The 23,444-nt window shown below is 38.6% G+C and overlaps 2 protein-coding genes across 2 annotated transcripts; one reads left to right on the top strand and one right to left on the bottom strand.

The window, feature by feature from the left end:
- The first annotated feature begins 216 nt into the window (after positions 1 to 216).
- LOC140312517 (uncharacterized) lies at positions 217 to 1,104 on the top strand. Its single transcript, XM_072390310.1, has one exon. The coding sequence runs from the start codon at positions 217 to 219 to the stop codon at positions 1,102 to 1,104; it is 888 nt and encodes a 295-aa protein (XP_072246411.1).
- Positions 1,105 to 7,871: 6,767 nt separating this feature from the next.
- vax1 (ventral anterior homeobox 1) lies at positions 7,872 to 15,833 on the bottom strand. Its single transcript, XM_072390417.1, has 3 exons — positions 14,964 to 15,833; positions 13,434 to 13,621; positions 7,872 to 10,100 (listed from the first exon to the last, which is right to left on the bottom strand). Exons 1-3 carry the CDS (start codon positions 15,175 to 15,177, stop codon positions 9,561 to 9,563), a joined length of 942 nt encoding a protein of 313 aa, XP_072246518.1. The 5' UTR covers positions 15,178 to 15,833; the 3' UTR covers positions 7,872 to 9,560.
- Between the last annotated feature and the right edge of the window lie 7,611 nt (positions 15,834 to 23,444).

Below are 23,444 nucleotides of genomic sequence, written 5' to 3'. Positions count from 1 at the left end.
TAAGACGTATTGCATCACTTCCTGTTGCTTTGTGTGTGCACTGTGACAGTTCTCGCTCTTCTTGAACTACTAATAATCACCTTATTTCTCCCCATAATTTACACATCTTGCATAGTTAACTCTATCCCATACTTGTTATATTGTAACGCTCACTCTTACAGATCTTTAGTTTTTATTTTTCACTTTTTAGCGGTGTGTCTGGTTCTCTAGCTTAGCATGGCTACCAGTTCTCTTCCTCTATCTCCTGCTTTCACCTGCTCTGTGTGTCAGATGTTTAGTTACTCCTCTGCCTCCTTTAGTGGTAATGGTACATGTAACAAATGTAGTCTTTTTGTAGTTTTGGAGGCAAGGTTATCTGAATTGGAAGCTCGGCTCTGCACTGTTGAAAACCACCCGATAGCGAGCAAGGCTCCTTTAGTCAGTGCGGAGCCACCTAGCGTAGCTAGCTCTGTTAGTCGTCCCCGAGCAGATCCCGAGCAGCCGGGACTTAAGAGTGGCTGGGTGACTGTCAGGAAGAGGAGTCATAGTCCTAAAGTCAAGCCCGTGGTTCACCATCAACCTGTCCACGTTTCAAATAGATTTTCCCCACTCAGCGACACACACACTGAGGACAAAACCCTGGTAATTGGCAGCTCTATAGTCAGAAACGTGGCATTAGAGACACCAGCGACCATAGTCAAATGCATTCCAGGGGCCAGAGCGGGCGACATAGAATCCTATTTAAAACTGCTGGCTAAGGATAAGCGTAAATACGGTAAAATAGTTATTCACGTCGGCGGTAATGACACCCGGTTACGCCAATCGGAGGTCACTAAAATTAATGTTGCATCGGTGTGTAATTTTGCCAAAACAATGTCGGACTCCGTAGTTTTCTCTGGACCCCTGCCAAATCTGACCAGTGATGACATGTTTAGCCGCATGTCCTCATTCAATCGCTGGTTGTCTAGATGGTGTCCAGCAAACAACGTGGGCTACATAGATAATTGGCAATCTTTCTGGAGAAAACCTGGTCTGATGAGGAGAGACGGCATCCATCCCACTTTGGTAGGAGCTCTTCTAATTTCTAGAAATATGGACGAATTTATTAGTCATCCAAAAACATGACATCCCAGGGTTGAGACCAGGATGCAGAGTTGTAGTCTTACACACTTCTCTGCGGCTTCCCACCTGATGCTGCCCCCCCTCAATCAAAAAACACAAAAGGAGCAAATCCTCTTGTGCAAAAAAAATGTAAAACAAAAACTTTAACTGAACAAAAACATCAAACTATTAAATGTGGTTTGCTGAATATTAGATCTCTCCCTTTGAAGTCTCTCTTAGTGAATGATTTGATTTGTGATCATCATATTGATATATTTTGTCTTACAGAAACCTGGCTGCAGCAGGAGGATCATGTTAGCATTAATGAATCAACTCCCTCTGACTATTTAAATGTTCATGTTCCTAGAACCACAGGCAGAGGAGGAGGAGTGGCAGCTATCTTCAGATCAGGGTTACTAATCAGTCCTAGACCCAAGCAACCTTAAAAGTCTGAGGTACATATCCTGTCAACAAAGACAGATTGATCAAATCCAATATGGAAGTGTCAATTAAGGGGAAAACATCCTTGAACAGTCTGGTTGGGATTGGGTCTAAAATACAAGTTGATGGTTTAAAAGAGACTATTGCTGTTGTTAGCTCAGAGAGATCAACTGGACAGAAGCCGTCTAAATACATATCAGGTTCTAAAGATACGTCTAAATCTGCTCTACTTGATGATATATCAGTGATAATAGTGGGAAGGATTCCATTAATCTTCTCTCTGATAAAAACAATTTTATTGATGAAGAATCTCATGTTTATGTATTTAGCAGACGATTTCATCCAAAGTGACTTACTGGTAGGCATGTAGGGTTAGGGGGTCTTGCCTAAGGAACCCTACTGGAGGCAGTACCTTTCATGTCAGGGATTTGAACTCAGGTCTCCCACATGGAAGGTGGCAATCATACCACTACACTATCCAGCCTACGAAATCATCACTGCTGAGAGTTAAAGGAATACATGACCCAACAGAGCTTGGACTCTTTGTCAGCCTGGCAACAGTGCTGAAAAGAAACCTGGGATTATTCTTATTCTCTTCTATCAATGATGAATAATAATCAGTTCTAGCTTTACGAAGTGCTTTCTTATAAGTTATTAAACTATCTTTCCAGACTAATTGAGACTCTTCTAAATTAGAGGAATGCCATTGTCTCTCCAGCTTTCTTGCAGTCTGCTTTAATGCACGCAGCTGTGAATTATACCAACCTCTTCTGACTGATTACCTTCCTTTTGAGAGAGGCAACATTGTCCAGTGTTGTAAGCATTGAAGCTGTAGTGCTGTCAACAAGAGAGTCAAGTTCTACTGGAGTGAAATTTAGGTAGCCGTCCGTCCTTGCCCGCCGCTGGTGTGGCAGGGGCTACAGAGCATCACCAACTTCAAAGGATCCACACCCGTCACTTCCATCACTGATACATTGCTGGCTGAGGATTTGAACGATTTCTTTTCCTGCCATGAGGCAGAGTCTCCACACACAGCTGCAAAGCCACCACAAACCTCAAGACACAGCACACTCACACTCTAGGAACACCAGGTGAGGCAGGTGCTGAACACCAAGAAAGCAGCTGGATGGTGTACTCGGAAAAGTACTTTATGCCTGTCCTTACCGGTTTGTGGGAGTCCTGACCAGGTTGTTCAACCTCTCTCTGTCACAAGCTACCATCCCCCTGTGCCTGAAATCAGCTACCATTATCCCTGTCCCAAAGACTCCAACCCCAAAGTGTCCCAATGATATAAGACCTATTTCCTTAACATCGGTTGTCATGAAATGCTTTGAGAGGCTCATCCTGCAACACATCAAGGCCTGTCTCCTCTCAAACCTGGACCCACATCAGCAGGGCTCTCAAGTTTTGAATGAAGGCAAGAGTGGACAGGGGTTGGACAGGTCTTTCATTAATTATATTATTAGTGTTGTTGTTAGTGTTGCTCTGCTTAGACTTATGGGAGACGTGCTTGTTTCCATAGCGATAGCGGCGCACCTGAGAAATTCATATTATACTTTTTTTTCAGTACGAGAAATACCATGTGTGGCGTGTCACACGTGTCATTGCTCAGTTTGCCTACAGAGCTAACAGATCAACGGAGGACACCATCGCTACAGCTCTTTACACAGCATGCAGCCACCTCGAGCAGGATGTCAGGATGCTGTTCATAGACTTCAGCTTGGCATTTAAAACCATTATTCCTGACATCCTGGTGGACAAGCTGAATGACATCACTCTCCCTCCCTCCACCTGTGCCTGGATCAAGGACTTCCTGACTGACCACCCTCAAACAGTGAAGGTAGGCACCACCTGCTCCTCCACCCTGACACTTGGCACAGGCTCTCCTCGGGGCTGTGTGCTGATCCCTCTCTTGTATTCCCTGTACATGCACACCTGTACACTGCTCACCTATCCATCCCCTCCAATACCATCATTAAATTTGAGGATGACACCACGTCATTAACCTCATTAGCGGAGGGGATGAGACTGCATACAGGGACGAAGTCAAGAAGCTGGCAGGTTGGTGTTCTGAACACAACCTGCTGCTCAACACCAGCAAAACTAAGGAGATGGGGATTGACTTCAGGAAACACAAGGAGGATCCAGACCCACAGAGCATCAACAGGGTGTGTGTTCAGCGGATGTCCTCCTTCAAATTCCTTGGGACACATATAGCCGAGGACCTCTCCTGGACTGCCAACACATCCGCGGTGGCAAAAAAGGCCAGAAAACGACTCCACTTCCTAAGGCTACTTAGAAGGAACCATCTGGAGGAGAAACTCTTAGTGGCCTTTTTCTGCAGCACCATAGAGAGTGTCCTGACGTACTGCATTACAGCTTGGTATGCCAACTGCACTGTGGCAGAAAGAAAGAACCTGCGGAAGGTCATGAACACCGCACAGCATACAGTAATACAGGCAGTCCCTTACCCTCGCTAGAAGACATCGCCAGCACGTGGTGTCTCAGCAGAGCTATGGCTGTCATTGCTGACCCCTCACACCTGGGACAGCACCTGTTCACCCTCATGCCCTCTGGCAGGAGGTACATGTGCCTCAAAAGCAGGACTAACAGACTCAAACACAGTTTCTTTCCCTGGGTCATCAGTAGCTGTATTCACAAAGCTTTTTATCTTACCGCTGCTCCTAACTCGCGCTAAAACATTTTACGTAGGAGTTTTTCCTTAAAAGTAATTCACAAAGCTGCTGAGACCTACTCATACTAAGGATAGATCCCTAGGACTTCAGAAGTGCTCAGTATGATTGATTGATTGGTTGTTTGAGTGCAGGTGGTCTTGGCGAAGCTCTTCCGCAACATCCCACAAACGAGCCCACTAAATCAACGAAAAACGAGGAAATAGCTTATGCTACAAATGAACTGATATCAAATAGTTATGGACAGTGCAGTTAGCAGATAATGACGTTCTGCACGTTAAATAGAGAGAGAGAGAAAGCAAACAATACAAATACAATTGCATTTAATCAGCGTTTGCACCCTGCAAATGATCAATTATCCAATGAGCATATTTCCAGCATTTGAACCCTTTAAATATCAGCCTTTCAAGTCCTCCTTCGTGATGAGTGAAACAAGTGAAGACACTGTCAAACGCAAGCGAAAGCCCAATTGGTCCCAGCACCAATTATTGCTGCTGGCCCAGTTTGTGATAGAGAGGAGAGGGATTATTAAAGAGGGAAATTTGGCTCTGGGTAAACAGTAAACAATAGTGAATATGGATTCAAATAAAATAAAAGGCGACGAGCCAATATGAGCAGTGGATTTAGTGGTGCCTTTTCTCTGTAGAGCTGTGACACTAAACTAAAACAGCAATCATATATTAAGAATGAAAACAGCAATACAAAAGTTTTGACTGGAAGGGCAGAGTAGTCACCTTTTCCACATACAACTTCTCTTTATAGTCATTTTATCAATTTGGAAAACATATTGTTGTTTCTTTTTTAAATACAGCTTTGCTCCATCAGTAAATGACTAAAGGGAGAACAGATAGCTCAATGCCCCTCACAAGTAAAAAAGTAAGGACTACCACAGCTGTCAGCCTGATTGAGGATGCAGCTGCCTATTGGCTGGAAGTGAACCATCTGACCGAGTGGTGCAAGGACAACTACCTGATCCTTAATACGACAAATGTCAGAAAACATGTCCTACTCCACATCCAGAAGGAAGCTGTGTAAATTGTGGAATACCTGAAGTTCCTTGGGGTCATCATCCCTGATCAGTTGATATTGTCAATAAACATCCCCACCTGGTCAAAAAAGCACTATTTCCTTAGGAAACTGAAACAAACTGCTGTACCAGCTGTACTGCTGCAAATTGGAAATCGCTGCAAAGTTCTGAAGGAAGCTCAGTGCATCGTTAGGATGGAGCTTTCACAACTGGACTTTGTTTACACCAGCAGGATGGAGAGGAGGGCAATCAGCACATTCGAGGACAGTAAACACCCCAGACACTCTCCGTTTGAACTGTTGCTTTCTGGCTAGCAGTTCACAACAATTAAAAATGAAACCAACAGACTCAGACACAGTTTTTAACTCCGAAATGAGTCTCGATCACACCCTCCCTCACTGAACACTAAATACATTGGACTAAAGACTAAAGAAAATTTGAACATATATTTTTATATGTCACTTTATTTGCCCTGGAATTTGCTTTTTTTTTTAACATACATGCTGGTGCCTCTTTAGGGTTTAAGATGTTTTCTTTTTCTTATTTTTGTGTTTATAGGAATAAATTATTTCTGTGCTTCTATTTTTCTACTTTTATTCTATTCTACCATGAAAAAAGTCCTTCAGAATTTCATAGTACCATGAGTATAATGACAATAAAGTTAACTAATTAATCAATTCATACATTCATTCATTCAATTTTTGTTTGTCATATGCAGTTATTAGTAATACTGGTGATACGTAAAATTAACAATGAAATCATTTAGCAATTTTAAGGTAAAAAATCCATGCCTTCAACATACCAGAAAGAATGCTACAAATAAAAAATAAACATTGTAGTATTTAAACATTTTTTTAAAGTACACATATTTATTGGTTTTATTTAAAGTGTTTAACAGAAAACTCAATTTAAACACTTGCCTTTTTGTGGGCTTTCCACCTTTATACTCATTTGTTTCCTTAATGGGATTAATCATTCTTTCAAGAAGAGTGATGAAGCTTTGTTGCTTTTTGAAGGATGGTTTGAAAGAAATCCTATAGATTTGTTGCACTGCAGTACTCAAAGTTGTTGGATCAGTGTGTTAGAAGAGGGTCACTTGTTTGGTAAGACTTGTGAGCAGGTTAATCCCTAGACCCACTGTATGTTGAAGAGAGGACAAGGCCAGCAAAACACATGGCAAGTACAAGACAGGATGTACCCTTTCATTTACCTTCTAAGATCCTGGCTTAAAGAAGAGACCATGTGATAATATAAAATGTGTTGGTGGTCTTCAGTGATGACCGCCCTGTGCGCACATACACACATGGGTAGACACATTCAAGCTCCTACCCCCAACCCCACACCACCCCAACCTCCCTTTAATTGGACTAAGGGTAAAGGAAGAAAAAGGGTGGGGGTAACTATCTGAGGTGGAGAGGAGGCGTGAATGTAATGGTTTCTTTTTTTTTACCATTGCTCCAGGGATGTTCCCAAGATGTAGTGGCGAGGATTGGTCTGGCTCTGCACATAAAAGAGCCTCTGTAGAGCCTGTGTTTCTGATTTCTCTGGTAAAGGAGGTACAATGAAACTGAATGAATTTTTACAAAGAACCACTCTCCCAGTATTTCCCATAACATGCCCATAATGAATAATGCCATAATGCTATGATGAATTGGGCAAACACAAAAGAAACTCCAATATGTTAGCACTGTACTGATGCTCCATACTTCAGTTCTCACCATAGGCCCATCAAGCACATTCTTGAACAGTTACTGTTTGATAATCAAAACTTGTTTGAAAATATTTTGCAAAGACAACCTATTATATACCATTTGTATTAGACACTGATGGACTTTAGTGACTTGGAGATCTTGAACAGATGTGGTGTCTCTGTTGCCTGAACCAGCAAAGGTTACACAACACACCAACGCTGTAGTGTTACCCCTCACATATTCTGATAGTTTAGTGGAAAAAGTACTCTTATAACCTTGTAGTTCTGTATTAATACATTTACAGATTGTTAGTACAACCAGTGCTTAAAATAAAAACAAATTGTGTGAGTGTCCGTTGCAGCTGAGCCTCGCTGTTGTGAGTTTACTGTAGCTGAGGAAAACCAAGTGAGCAAAAAAACATTTAGGTTAACATAGATATTCTGTTATCATCATTATGAATGCTGAACTGAGAGATTTTATTTTTCCCAGTTGTACTTGGAATTCCACTTTAGCTAGCGTACTGTGAATAATCAAGAAAAATAACAAGTAACTGACCATCTTATTTGTTGGTCAACAGATGTTTCACTATTGAGCACTGGTCTATGAAGAAAGACAAAGGCAGAGGGTGCCTGTGACACAGCTTTGGAAACGGAGAGGTTCCTGATTGATGGCAAAGCGACCCTCGGATGTTTTTTTTTAATGCTTTTATTTCTAATTTTAAAAAACCTGTCATATTATTCGCTGATTCCTGGGTCTTTCCAACGTGAAAATTTGCTGCTTTGTCCAAAACTGAATCTCTAGGGAATTTCAGTACAGGTTGGGAGACTACAATTTTGCATTTTTCACTCTTTTGTGAGATTTTAAAGACAGAAAATAATTCATTGCTATCTTAATAATAAAATCTACCTTGATTTTTCTCTTAATCAGTGTGTTGTCCATTGTTACTCCACTATCTATTTGTGGAGCCTCTTAATCCAATGTGTTATTTTTCTATTCTGAGAAGTTGGCCAATTAAACTCAAAGTGTGCAAATGTTGCAATGGGAATCAAAGTATGAATGGCAATCACATCAGCGAGCCACATATGGAATAAACATATAAAGCTGGTTTATAAGAGTTGTAACAGTCATGAAATTGATCATAACTTCATTTGTATCAACACATATGAAACGAAATGAAAAACACACTTATCTTTGTAGTAATATACATAATACATGTGCACATTTGTACCACACGTTTCACAAATTTCAAGATATTTCACAACAACAGCACCACAGAGCTTTTGATTGATTTCTCAACCCCACTAATACATTCACTCATTCATTATTTTCCAAATATACTAATAATCTATTAATTACAGAGTTGAATAATTTACAATAAAATAACAACTTTAAGGTACAATTCTCAATTCGGTATTTTTTTACAACAATAATGCAATCCATTCTTCTCATGCATCAGTCTGATCACATATCTTATGAAACTTGTGGTTATTGAAAAATTTTCACAGGAAAGGCAATTCAAAAAACTTTTAATGTTGTACTGTTCATCAAAGTAAGTTGCTTACTGATGCTGTAATGTCTTTTTTCCCCTTAGCAACTCATTCATGCACGTAGCTCCTGCACAGGAAAGAAACTGTACACCAAAACTCTGAGAGCTTACAGAAGTACTAAATCCACAGACAAAAAGAAGAAACACAAACAAAAAGTCAGGTACTGCATCTTGAAGACAAAAATACCACTTTTGTTGTCAAATGTTTATAATCCTCACCAAATCATAGAGTAACCAAACAGCACCGAACAATATAACTATCATACTGTATGACAACACTTTTTCTGGAATATCCTTTGGTTTGGTCCAAACTTAAAACAAATTAAAATACAAGAGACCATTTTATAAGTTGAGCTTTAAGAAGCATTTGCATATGCAAATTGATTCCCACATCAAAAGCACTGGGCTTTGAGCTGACACTGGCCTTGCAGTGACCTTCACAGAGAGGCATTTTTCCTCTCTCTCGATTATACATCAAGAAATCAGCCTTGCTTGTTCATTTATATTGCTGCGTTCTAATTTTTGTATGCATCGATTTACTGATTTGATTTGAGAGACTACTGCTCAAGAGTTTGATATTTTGCTTTCTTTCTCTACATCTACTCAATGCAGTGACATGTATTTATCCAACCCAATGACAAGTAAAAACATTCAGAAAGGCACCATCACCACCATTTCAAGACATCCTGATCATCCACAATATAACACCGCTTCTGCTGTGGTGGAGCTTTTCTGGTTTTTACCAGCTGAGGGCATATGGGTGTGTAGTTATTTTGGAATAATAGACAACATTTCTTTAACAGAAATCCAGAAAGATTCCTCATTACTTTCCATACCCTTTGTAATTATTTGTCATACAATCCTGAATGAACATTATGTGCAAAAACTTCCCTCTAGGAACCCTGTATTTTTAAATAAGCTTGTGTTGGTGTTTGTTTGTTAGGAATACTGAGCTGCTACAGAACAGGACACCGACAGATGACAGACAGACACTGGGCAAAACCAAACAAAGACAACAACAGCCGAACAACCAAAAAGCATCCAGAGGAAAAAGGAATCCATACTGTGATTTAAAAAAAACATTATTCCAGAATTTTTTTGTCTATGATTTCTTTGCCATTGGTCCGTGAATAAGGCTCAAAGGCAGAGGAGCTCAGGTAACGGGCGGAAAGTTCCTGCAGGTTGCCAGCCAGTGAGCCAGCCATGGACAGGGGGTTGGAGGAAATTCGGGTGGCAACACCACTTAGAATGGACGGCATGGGGAAGCTGAAAAGGCTGTGAGCCGCTGGTGAGGTTTGCAGGCCTGCCACTGTTCCTGAACTGGTAACAGCAGGTAGTGGAGGGCTGCCGCCCGCTGTGCCAGTGCTACCACCACTGCTACTGCTACTGCTGCCGTTGCTGGTCATGCCCATGGGTGGTGGGCGCAGGGCAGAGCTCAGAGAGCCACTACCACAGTGGGGCAGGAGGCCTGGTAGACCCGGAGGCGTCAGCAGTCGCCCCTGCTCCAGCAGTCTTAGGACACTGCAGGTCGCAGCTGTTTCAGAAACCACTGAACGCAGTTCAGAGTCCTTTCCCTGGTCCTTCTTCTGCTTAGTACGGCGATTCTGAAACCACACTTTCACCTGAAGAGGAACACAGATAACAGAAATAATGATAATAATTTTATAGTTCAGGTGTCACAGATATAAAAATAATTAAGTATATGCATAATGGTAAAATAGTAAGAAGTTGATCTGCAATAATTAATATCCAGTAAAGCTGCTGATAATAGTTTAACAATACTCTCAGTACAGGGAGATAATTGTACAATGAACTATATGACAGTCTGTCTTCACAGAATAAGATAATGGCTCTTTACAAATGCTTTTGCTGTAAAATCAAAGGTAGTGAACTGTCTATCCTCCCCCCTCCTAATAATAATACATTCCTTTAAATACTCACTAATGTATGGCAGCTATATATGCAGGGATGTTTACACAAAGAAATAAATACATACACATGCATAAGATAATGACTGTAAGCAGTGAGGGATCACAAGATGCAGTGATTTCATTTTGTCACGGAGCGAGGCATCAATGTGATAACAGACAGGAAGTTAATTCAGTCAAACGTTGCTTAAAGATAGCCATATATTAACCACCTCTTAACTTAATCAGTCTCAGATACAACAAAAGGGTCATGAACTGAGATCTGAATAGTCCATCAGTTTCCATAGAACTGTCACTGTACATGTACATGTACAGTGATTATGTTGTTAATCAGATTTGTCGCATAGCATTCACGCCATCCTTTCCGGGTGGGGGGGCTGAAGCCTATCTGCCATCGACACAGTACAACCATGACATGCCACCAGTCCATCCACAAGGTCAACACAGAGACAACCAACCATACACACTCACTCTTAAGGTCAACTGGACCTTAACATACATTAACATACAAACCTAACATACATGTTTTAGGGCTGTGGGAGGTAGCTAAAGTATTTGTAGAGAACACACAAAGACACGGAGAGAAAAAGCAAACTCCACATATGTGTGATTTTCATTTGAAATTGCAACAATAAGTGGAGATTGACAGAAAAGTAATTCTAGTAATTTCACAGTAATTTCATTGTCAGAACCTGTTATCAGACTCTCATATGTGAAGACCTGTGACTTGTAGCTTTTTGAATTCATTGTAAATTGATCGCATTAAAATCATTAAAATCAATTTTTTGGTTGGAGAAAGCAACTTGAGATTGGGATATTTTAGGATTTTTTCACTATTCTATGACATTTTCTATTTTCTTATTAAAACTCTATGACAAACAATTTAAAAAAGGTTAAAAAGACGACTACACTTTTTAACACATTTACACAAAGTTAGGTTTGCTGCAAATTTTAATTTTGTGAACATTCACAATCAGTCTCTTAATTATCCCCCTGGCATTCACTGCAACCTGTAATGAGGATATAACGCCAATAATTCAAAATACTGTTTTTAAAAAAGATAATAATTTAGGACTTGATCGTTTTAGAAATTTATTTTTGAGACATTTTAGAGAAAAGAACATCTGATGAACTGTTCACCACCTACTGTTCCTGTTTAATTTTTTTATCTATAAATGATAAAACTCATCAAACACAACCCTTGTACTTTCGGATTCCACCAAGTCATTTAACAGGCTTCATTTAATCAAAATGACATGTTCACAATTCGGTTTTACATAGTTGTCATAACAGGATACACACTGTTCTGTGGATCGAGGCTGTAATTTCATGTCCTGTTAATACACCTGACTGTTTTCATTTGGAAAAAAATATACACGTACCAATCATCAGCAAGCCTCTAGCTCAGTTCTGCTGCCAGTCCAATCACATTACAATATTTTTTTCTTCTCTTCATTTTGGTGGTTTAACTCCTCACAAGCTGTCATCTCACATCAAGAGAAGAAGCCAAGCCATTCCATTTCTTTAAGGCTAATGTATAGAAAAAGCTGGAGCTGGTAGTTCAAACAAAGATGATTAGGCGTTGACAGCAAACGGCTGTCATTGTTTATTGTAACGATCTCTTAGTGCCAGGGAACAAAACCTTAATTTCACCACAATGTTATTAGAAAGCTTTTGGAAACAGACAGTGGAAGAAAATCCCTCCTTTTGTCCTGTCTGAAGAAGGAGGTTGTGAAGGTTGCGTTCTGTATTATCTTGTTTGAGCAAAATAATATTTTCAGTTCCGAAACTTTAGGATTCATGTGGTATAAAGTAACAATATAAAGAAAAAGAAAAACATAAAGATGGAAAAAAAATTTTAAAGTTAACACAAATCATTAGAATATTGAAATAACCTGACATGGCTGCGAATGAAAGGAACAGTATGTTTGCTGTCATTTGTCATTTTGTTAGAAAAGGTTGACCTCTTGCAGACCTCCTCTCAAGGTCAGCCTCATTCAGCTGTGTTGAAAGCCACAACACATTAACGACAAAGACCAAGACGATGGCGCTGATTGTGGTGCTATAAGGTGCTTTGCACAGTTGTTAAAATAAAGTAAGTGAAACAGAAACTGAAAATGCACCATAGCTTTAAAGCAGTGGCTGACAGGTAGCACATGTGGCAAAGATGGACTGGATCAAATGTTGTGGACTGGTGTCAGGCATTAAGTAAACACACAGCGGACAAAACTGAACCCACATGTATGGCATCAGTAGGAAGTCTGCTCCTGTCCTATTCTGGCAGTTTTCGTCACAGCGAATAGAATCATGCACAAAGTACATAACCTGTTTTGACACTATCAACACATTCATAAAAAAGCTTACATTTCCCTTTCCAGATGCATACTATGAGAAACATATTGGAATCTACATGTAATGCAAAGGAGTACGAGAGAACTCACCCTAAAACACTGATTTAGAACCAGTGAATCAAAATTTGCAATGATTAAATTTTTTTTCTATAATACTTGAAAAAGAGGGCTTTATTTGTTTATTTACTTTTTCATGTATTGAACTCATATTTTTGTTTTCTATCTGTGATATGAACTGTATGTATCTGAATCTTTATCATGAAACTACATAGATCATAAATCAATTGTACCATTAAATTAAAACAAATCTTGCTAAATTATTTAATCTGAATCTTATAGAATCAATTCTGTGCTGAATCAAAACAAATTAATTTGGTTATATAGAAATAATTATCTTCTTCTGTGAAGAAGCAAGTGGGACGAATGCATTATCCCAAGATTTTTTTAGGCTCATAAAAATTGTTGGGCATAAAAGGCAAAATAGAAATGACCTATTAAAACTTAAATTTATCGTGGTCATTATCATTATCACTAATATTATCATTATTACTATTATTTCAGTTAAAAACAAAAGAATGCTTTTTTTTCGTCTTTTGCACAAACAAGGTGTTCTAGTTTACCACAAAACAATGAATTATATTCAAATATACTAAGTATAAGTGGGATGCAAAAATACCTGAGTTTCAGACAGATTTAGCTGACGGGCCAGTTCCGTCCGTTCCCTTCCAACCACGTACTGGCATCTCTGAAATTCCATCTCTAAACGATAGAGCTGCTCTGCTGTGAAGGAGGTGCGAGTTCGCTTTGGCCGGTCCAAATCCAAACCCTTCGGCAGAATAATCTCTCGGATAGAGCCTTTAGCATCTGCAACAAAGAGCACTTGAATATATCCCCAGGTGCGAACAAGTTTTTCATAATCATAATTATAATCATGATTATTTTCTATTATTATGAATATAACCCTACACATACTGATAATTAATAATGATATATTAATTAAAATGTAACATGATAGGCACCTACTTTAGAAATTTCTGAGTTTTCTTCTTACATTATATGTTCTAAATTATTAAGATAAAAAATGTTTGTGTAAATTGTAAATACAACAAACAGAAAATTAAGATTTTATATAAACAACTTATTTGTACAACAAATAAGTGATATTGTATAAGTATAAAAGTGACTTTAATATGTTGTCTCCATTTCCATTCACTCACCTAATCTACTACAAAAGACAAGTGAGTGCAGCCATTAAAATTCTATTACAGTAATAAAACTAATCCCTGCAATGACTGTTAGCTATTTCTAGTATAATCAGTATTTAATTAAATCATGCGTCAGAGCAGCAAATAATGAATTCATCAGAAATCATTGTTAACCAAAAAATCCCAAACATGAAAGGATGAAGGATGTCCAATGAAATTCAAAAGAAAAGTTTAGATTTTATTTTCCAGATGGATTTAGTTTAAGTGCATCTGGTATGAGCAACGCTCTATTTTCCCTGTTGTTTTATGTATAGTTTCATTGCTTACACGCTTTGTATAGAGCAAACTCTGCATGTAGGAAGCTGCATACATTCTTCTATTAACAATTGACATTTATAAACTAAATGTACAATTTGCTTAAATTTAGTATATTTTACAGGAAAGTGCTATTTTCATTTTCTGTTTAAACAAGGTTTTTTTTCTAATATTTATTAGCCTGAAAGGGTAACGTAAAATACACTGTGTGAGTCCTGTAAGCATGGGCTTGCACACATTTAAAGGTGCATAGAATAATATAAGTAAAATAGTTAATTGTAATCTTTGGATATTTTATTTAATATTGGAAATGAAAGTATAAAATGTATGCATCACTGTGTTCCCAAAGGTAACTTTTCTTTAATAACAATAAGTTTTATTTAATTAAAGAAAAATTTAAAACATCAACTGAAAAGTAAAAAGAAATAGAAAGAAAAGAAAATTCAAATGAAAAGGAAATTTTGTGAACAAGTTTCCCTTTCTGTACAGTTTTTCTATATTGATTGAATATGAATATGAATAACACTAATTTAATGCTACTAAGCTTCATATTCTAGCTTTGTTTAAGAATATATTTAGATTTTTAACATTTGTAAATACAATTATATCTAACAGACTTTCTTATAGTATGAGATTAAACTATTGGATCTATGAAATAATACAAAGCTCTAAAGAAAAAGCTGTACCTCGGACAAGAATTCTCCGGCAGTAATCAGGGTCTCCTGTGTTCCCCCTGTTCTTCTCGCAGTTGTCCATGGTCCCAGAGGTGGAAAAGGAGTCCTGCTGCTCCTTGAGGAAGTTTTTGGACAAACTGCCATGGGAATCTTTGCCGTCCTTCCCCTCCTTTAGCCCGTTCTTCAGCACCATCGCTTCTGTCTCTTGGTTGTATCTGACCTCCATGCTCAGTTTATCCTTTTAGACCCGCAGCACAGCCAGCTCTTTTTTTCCCTTTGTCAGGTAAAAAAAAGGAGGATTATGGAGAATGTGGCACTGTGGATCGTCTGAACAGTGTAGGTGTAGTTTCAAAACTGCACCTTTCAATAAAGCAGAGTCAGATATCTAATGTTGGCTAAATACCTCTGTCGCACAACCAAGAAACCTTATTGTCACTGACCAAACTCTCTTGCCCAATGATCATAGACTTCTCAGTGAAACTCAACAGTAATTCAATGCCCCCCTTTCCTCGTTACATAGACATCAGGCTGATAGATGATCTCCAAATAATCAGAGCCATGGATGTGCACTCGCTGTTTCAACTGATTACGGTAATTTTGCTGCCTCCACATTTGCGTAACCTCATGAATACGCTAAATTGTTTGTGGAAATAGAACACGTCCTGATAGAGGGGTTTGCTTGTCCCGTCCCCCTCAGTTTGCCTGCTCTCAGCCCAGGGAATCAAGACAAATGACCGGTCTTGTCTTGCAACCAAGCATCCCTGAACACATACAATCACAGAGATATGAGTCTTCCAAAGCCAAAAAAAGTTCCCAGGTGCTTCATTGCTCCATCTGCAGAACAGGAGCTGACATTTTCCCCTCGATTTTTAACAGCACACCTGATTGTCACAGCATGTCAGCGAACTTTGATCCTGTTTTTTCCCTTTGACTTTCTTGGCAATCAACGGAATTCTGCAATGTGCAGATCTCACCGCTATGCTATTGTAGGCAAGAGGCACAGGGAGAGAGCCAGAGAGCGAGAGAGAGAGAGAGCGAGAGAGAGAGAGAGAGCGTGAGAGAGAGGGGCTAAAAGAATGCCTAACAAACCCTCATCGAGAAAGATTTATGAAATACAGTCAGTCTCAGCAACGCTGGACTCCTTTGCAATTGGAATTGTATTAAAGTTTCCTTTTTTTCCCCTTTGCCATCCAGTAAGAGCAATACAGTGAGGTCCAGGCTGTTAGCATGTCAGTATTACAGTGGTAGCACCCGAAAAGCCATACTCGGCTCTGATAATCTTAACCTGGGTATATTGAAAAGACAAAAAGGGGGAACAGAACTTGTCATTAGTGCTTAGGCTGTCTACACTCACATGCATACCCCTGGAATGGCCCCTGCCTCTCTTCACTACTCACCCTCCAGCCCACTTCCCATCCACCCAACCACCAACTCTTAGCTATTTTCATTGTCAGTGCAACAATATCTCTGAACACAGCAGTGACCAGTAATCCAATAAGACCATTGATTAGGCCACAATGATTCAATTCAAACCAGCGGCCTAGTGCAAGGAACATTCTCTGGCCCTTCTTGTCACCTTAGCTGGCCAGAAGCCCTCTTCAAGCTGCACCCCTCCTTGAGTGCTATTCATGCTTTTATGGGAAACAGAGAGGAAAAAGAGTGAAAGATGGCAATTATCTAATTGGACTATTAACAAACAAATCTGCAGTGTGGCTGCCCGGCAGCAGTCTCGAGGTGGGTTTAAGGGCTACATGTTGGACTAACTTTATTCACTCTGTGTTTTGGGGGATGCTGCTTAGAGTGGCGCAGGATCCATTGTTTGAAAAAGGTAAAAAGGAGGCTAAAAAAGGAGCTACTAAAGAGGACCCAGGCTTCGCAAGCTGTGTTGCTGAGTTCCCGCCTGGGAAAGAGATTGAGGATGCAGCGTCTTTGCCTCTTAGCAATATACAATGGTTGAGGAGAAGAAAAGAAATACCTGAAATATCACACATTCAGAACTTAAAGAATACTTTAAGTAAGAAAGAAGTATGATTTTCATTGCATTATCTAACTTTGCAAATCTGTGTTAAATGAAAGTTTTTATTGGATTACAGCTGGCAGGTCAAATAAAATTAAGAGTATGTTTCTGATTGTATTTTGTATTAAATGATGCAGAAAAAAAGTCTTCACTAAGGTGATAACTGTAGATATTCTGGACCAGCGGGAATTCGGACACAAATAACAATTCAACTGTCACATCAAATTTTCACATTGTGGCAAGAACAAAGATTAATAAATAAATAAAAAAATTGCTGCTTAAAGGTAAGGGAAAAGGCAATCAGGTGAACTGATAAAATAAATTCCCACAATAAAACAATGCAATGTTATCATATTGAATCAGAACACAACTTCAATATTTAATCAGTATTGAATCTATAAATGCTAAAATGCCTATAACATATGATTTATAAGGCATTTCTGGTTTTGTGAATTCCTCCCTCCAATTTTAAAATATGCTTCAAATCACCACAGTTTAAAAATGCAGGCTCAGCATTTGTTGACAAAATTAAGCATTCATTATATTGAACAGTCTTAAGGGAGATGTGCTCGCCAGTGATGTCATTAGACAGACTGAATATGACAGTCGCATAGTGTCAAGCTGCTGCACTTGGTTTGAGTGACCTTGTTCATTGTGTTTTCTTAAAAGAGCAGCCTTTTGAGAAACTGAAGAAACAGTTATTTTGGAAAATATAAATCAGGCTGATGAAATAGTGGATAATACAGTAGGTTTTGTTTCTGTTGGAGGGAGACGACAACATAAGGACCTGGAGGAGCCAAACAGAATGTGAAACTCAAGAGTGCACTTAGGAAACCTCTGCAGACCAGGGCAATGTAAACCATATATGAATCTGTCCAGAAATTGATTCAGGTAATGGCAGTTGACAATACCATGTTACCAAGTATATCTTAGCCGTTAAAAGTCTTTGATCACTGCTTATTTTTGACAGGGCAGGGCATTACCTAGAAGGGCATTATTTATAGTTTTATCATAGACTGCAAAGTATATTTGTACATTCAGCGTTTTACATTCAACATGTTTTTTTTTTGCAGACAGGACTCCATGTATCGAATGAATCTGAATGAAAAGGACGACAGATACTTTGATGTTCACCTGCACAATTGGAATCAGAATCATAATTCACTTTTATTGGTCTGACACTCACGTTGAATTTTTTACCAGCTTTTGGTGTTGGTAAACGTATTGATATAAATGTAATATACGCTATAAACAATAGAGACAGCACACATTATAATGTCTACACTATATAAGACATAAATGTTTGATATGTGGAATATAGATCAGGTCAGCTTTTTACAAGGTTGATAGCATTGGGGATCAAATTTTGGGTAAAATTAGTTTTGGGTATGCTGGAGGAAGGAGCTAGAGAAGGTTGTGTTTAGAGGGAGAAGAGTATGTAAAGTATTTATCTGCCTGCATCCTAATACATGATATAAGCTGCAATCTGTTTCTGCCCTGTTTTGTGGTTGCTCCAAATCTCTGGGTTTGGGACTGCTCTGGAACTGATGTGCAAAGAAAAATTAAGCACCGATTAATGAATAAAAATTACTACAATTAATCTACTGACTGATTAAGAAAGTACAATATAATTATTTCTGCTCAATTTAGTTGAGTTCAATGAAATTGAAACAATTTAAATGAAAAATAACTCAGTTAAATTGAATTTCGTTATGCACCTACAAGTGGAAACTCTGCTCAGTAAGGTACCTGTCATTCATAGTGGCCCTGCCCATGATAATTCTTCTCTTTAAATTTTGATTATAACACAAAACTCATCCACCATTCAATTGACATGAATTGACATATAAACTTGGCAGAATAGCCAAAACAGTTTTTCTAAATCTGCAAGCAACAGTGCTGTAAATGTAGTTGTTTCAGCATGGGGAAGAGCCCATTAAATTTAGCTATACATTCATTTTACTTTTCTTAAACCTGCAAGATAGAATGTTGCAGAATGTTTGCTCTCAAAATACCTAAATAGTTTGTTACACATATTTATGGACTTGTTTGCCAAATTAATATTTCAATACAATCATACTTGAAAAGAACTTCTAGAAGTTGCTCAATTTCAAACAAAAAATGGGCAAGCGTAAGGATCTGACCAACTTTGATAAAGTCTCTACTCTGACAGCACATAAATGTTCCTTCCTGGAAATGGTAATCCCAAACTCTTGCAGGATTTTAATGCCTCTTTCCACACTTTAAAGATGATCAGGAATGTTTTGTGGAAGATGACAAAGAGGTTAATTTGTTGACTTGGCCTCTAGATTTCTCAATTCAACCGAGTATTTGTGGGACTGGCTGAGTAAACAAATTCTAATCACGATAGCCCAACTTTGCATCTCACACTGGACTCAAATGATCAGCACCTAATGTCTCGGTGCTTAATTGGAGCTGTTTTGGTGGAACAAGGAGGACAAACAGAATAAGATAAATGGTTTTAATGTTGGGGCTGATGTGTTGACGCACAAATGTGCTTCAGGGTTCAATTGCAAGAACATCTGAAGCTGCTCTGGCACAGGAAATAGAGCAGTCGTCCTTATTTCCTCAGTCCATATATCAGTGTGGGAGTCCTTAACAAGTACACTGAACCCACATTGCCAACAATGTATGTTTGATAATGCAAGAATACGTATGATAGAAAAAAGCACTGCATAGACAGAAATAACCGTATAGATAAGCATGGTATGAATGTGTGTGTGTGTAAGGATAAATATGGCCTGTAGTGAAAGGCACTTTGAGTGGTCAGTAAGACTAGAAAAGCGCAACATAAATGCAGTCCATTCAACACGCAGCCCTATGTATGTAATAACAATTGCACTGTCTACCAACCTGAAGAAATCACCCAAAAGTGTTATGACCTCAAGGGAGCCATTCACACTGGGTAACTTAAGAATATGACTTAGCAGAAGCAGTTTTAGAAGGAAGAATGGTTCAAAATTCCTTTTCTATGTGCAGACCTGATCTTCTGCTCAGTTTTGAAAAGTGGTGTTATTAGCACATTATGGGCTTGCATGATGACATAATTACATGATAATAACATAAACACATTTTGTTGGTCTATTATAGTGACAATCATAGACCACCAAGACATGACCAAGATAAGACTAGAGTGGCCAACCAGACCAACATCAGGTTCAGCTTCAAAAGATATATATTAAATGTGTTTTTCAAATTACAGCACAAATGTGTGACATGATCACCAAGGGCTGTATGGCAACCAGTTTTTTTTAAACATATACTGGTATAATGCTAGTATAATAGCTAAAGGATGTAATTATCAGACCACTGAACACTGAAAATAACATATTCAGGGCTAATAAACTTCCACAGAAAGATGGCAGGGGTGTTTTTCTTTAAGTATCTACCACCCAGTGTGGGAAACACATTGAGCGAGCAGATGCCTAGTACATAACTTCTGGCCGCTGTAGCTCAGGAGGAAGAGCAGTTGCCCATTTATATAAGCACTTGGATCTAACCTTGAAAATAGTTTGTAACTTTGTGCAACAGCCCATGATTTTTGTTGTTTTAGTCATGCCAACCTGGACATTGACATTTTGGCAGACGTCATAACTTGGCATTGAGCTCTGTTATGTGCTGGTAAGATGTTAGTTTAGCTGTGTATTTACTTTAGAAGATGTAGGTCTGTGCTTTTTTTGACACAATGCATTTTAATGATCCCTTGTTTTCATCCTCTGTGCAGATTTGTGCATCCAGGAACTAGATTTTACTAGTTTTTCATTGAATTTGGTGTGCTTACATGACATCAAACAGAGTTCCTTTGAACATCTTGCTTTTGTTACAGAGAGCCTGGCTATTGGCTCTCCATCACTTTGCCTTTTGGAATGAAAATATGAAAAGACATTATAAGAATATACGAAATTATACTCAAATTGAATAATTTCTTTACTCCTTCCCAACCCTTGAAGCTTTATGCAGGATAGCATTATATTGCTAAAAAACCTAAATAAGGGTTAGGGTTATATGCTTCAGCAGTGCACCTTCCATTTTAGGACTGAAGAAGCCATTGCGAACAACACCAAACATACAGACGGTCTGACAAAGACAGAGATTTCCAAAAAGTAATAGCAAAAAATAATATTTAGAGACCATAAAAACTATCAGTTAAACAGTAAACTTGGATTTTACCTTTGTTCCAAACACTGCCAGTTGATCTATTGATATAGGTGTAGATGAAAATAGCTAAATGTCATTGCTAAATCAGAGGCCCAACAGATCATTTCAAAGTATATGCAACCAGTTAATCATATTACTCTGACAGCAATGATGTCAGACCAATGTGTCCTTGTTTCAACACCCTGCTCCCATCAAGACGGCTTCTGCTGATGTGGATCTTTTCAATCATTTTTAGGGGAAGTCTACACCATATAGCGAAGCCTCCTTACCTTTTCCCCTCACTTAGTGCCACATTTCATTGCTCTACTTGGTGTTAATTCTTTTCAACTGTCATGACAGCATTCCATATATATATACATATTCCTTTATGTGTATTTTTACTACAAGCATTGAGCTGTGGAGAGAAAGTTACTCCTCCAGCCACATGCCCTCCCACACACTCACATGCACAGAGAGCTCACATCACCACAGACCAGCACAGAATCACTCACATTTGCCTCACAATACCAATCATCATTTCTACAAAGCAAGTTTCAGTGGCATCGTTTAAAGTTTCTATTACCTCATATAGGAAATAAGAGGAACAATGTAAATATAGTTAATGTCTGGTTAAAAATTAATATGTCCCATCAAACCAAATCCCACCACAGATCAAGCTAGCCTGATGGATTAATGGGATGACATTTCAGCTTATTTCTAGGGAGGAAATTATTAGATTTTCTGTAGGATTTGCTGAGATTCTAGCATGTTTGTAATGCCTGCTCCGTTACTATGGCTGTGTCACATTCAGTCCTTTAAACACAATCTGCTATTTCTGCCACTAGTGGTCTTTCATTCAAGACAAAAACAGAAGGCTGACAAAATAGCATGAGAGTTGCCATCATGACCAAGTGTGGATGAAAATCTATCTGATGTCACTCAAGCAGAAATCATTCTCGCTGACAATTCATCATTTGGAAATGAAATAGCTGTAACATTAATTGCAAATTTTTTGTTTGATAAGATGGGATTCTAGATCTTCAGTTGTAAACCACTTTGTATATTAAAAGCTTCGGTATGGACAGATGACATTCAGTTGAACTAAAGCCACACATTATAAAGAGCCCTTATTTTACAACTGTGATATCAGCTGGCAAAATCACCAAGCATAGTGCTGTGCTGTAGTCTCACTTGTGTTCACATGTAGAAATATAACTAATAGCTAAGGTTATTCGGAACAGTTTTTTTTCCTTTCATCACATAGTGCTCATCTTCCACCTTGGTGAGAAAACAAAATATTGCACATGTACAAACAGCTTATTCTAGCCGCTGCTCTTCTGCTACAGATATTTAAAAAAATTCACAGGTTGCTTTTAGACATTTTTTCATAGAAATGTTCTATATTTTACCTTTAGCACAGAAAAATAAACTAGAGGAATAACCCACAGCCATCACAATATTAGAGCTTTCTGTAATTGCTATAAGTTGGCTTTTAGTGGGGCTGTTATTAGGACCCAGGGCTGCTTGGCACTTTCTGGCAAAGCCGTTTAGGTTCTCTAATACAAGGTGGGTTGCTGTGGAGAGTGCAGGCCTTGGAGAGCCTTGATGTCTGAATAACAACACGGTAACTCAAAATGAATGGTTATATTCAAAGCCCTGCTTTACGTTTACAAATGTGGTGATTATGTTCCACAGCAAGAGAGCAAGCTGTTCTTGAACCCTCTAAATAGAGAGTTAGATTCCCTCTATGGCAGAGAGCTACTGACAGCTGAGCTCAAAAATTTGAGCGCTGTTTTCACTGCAAGTATGGAATTTTTATCCAGCTTTTTTCCTTTGGTTCAACATCCTTGGTGCCTTTCACATTCTGAGTGTTTATAGTTGCTGATGGTGTTGTGAAAACTAACTTTGACAGCAATTATGATCAATTTAAGCTGTTGAAGTTTACACATTAGAATTAAACTCTGAACAATTTTGACAACTGACCTTATAATTGGGATTAACTGTTGTTTGTGTTGGTCTGCGGCGTTCGACCCTAATGTTCTCCGACCAATGACATCTCTTTTGCTAATAGGCACAGAAGATGCTAATTCTTCACATTTAAAGTGCAGTAGACAAGGCCCGGCTTGGTTTGTGCAGTACTGTAATCACTGAAGCTTGCAATTTGCTGTTATAAGAACAATGTCTATGTTGAAAAAAAAGGGCACAGGCATAATTATTGATTATTGCTGTCAACACACAGACAGACCAAAAGCAGCAATGAACTGAAGGTATCAAATGTGGACGAATCCATCTAAGAAAATATTCCTTTATAAATTAGG

The sequence above is a fragment of the Leuresthes tenuis genome, unplaced genomic scaffold (genome assembly GCF_036924035.1).
Source record: "Leuresthes tenuis unplaced genomic scaffold, fLeuTen1.0.hap1 SCAF_8, whole genome shotgun sequence".
Lineage (NCBI taxonomy): Eukaryota > Metazoa > Chordata > Actinopteri > Atheriniformes > Atherinopsidae > Leuresthes > Leuresthes tenuis.
This window is presented reverse-complemented; position numbering and strand designations above follow the sequence as displayed.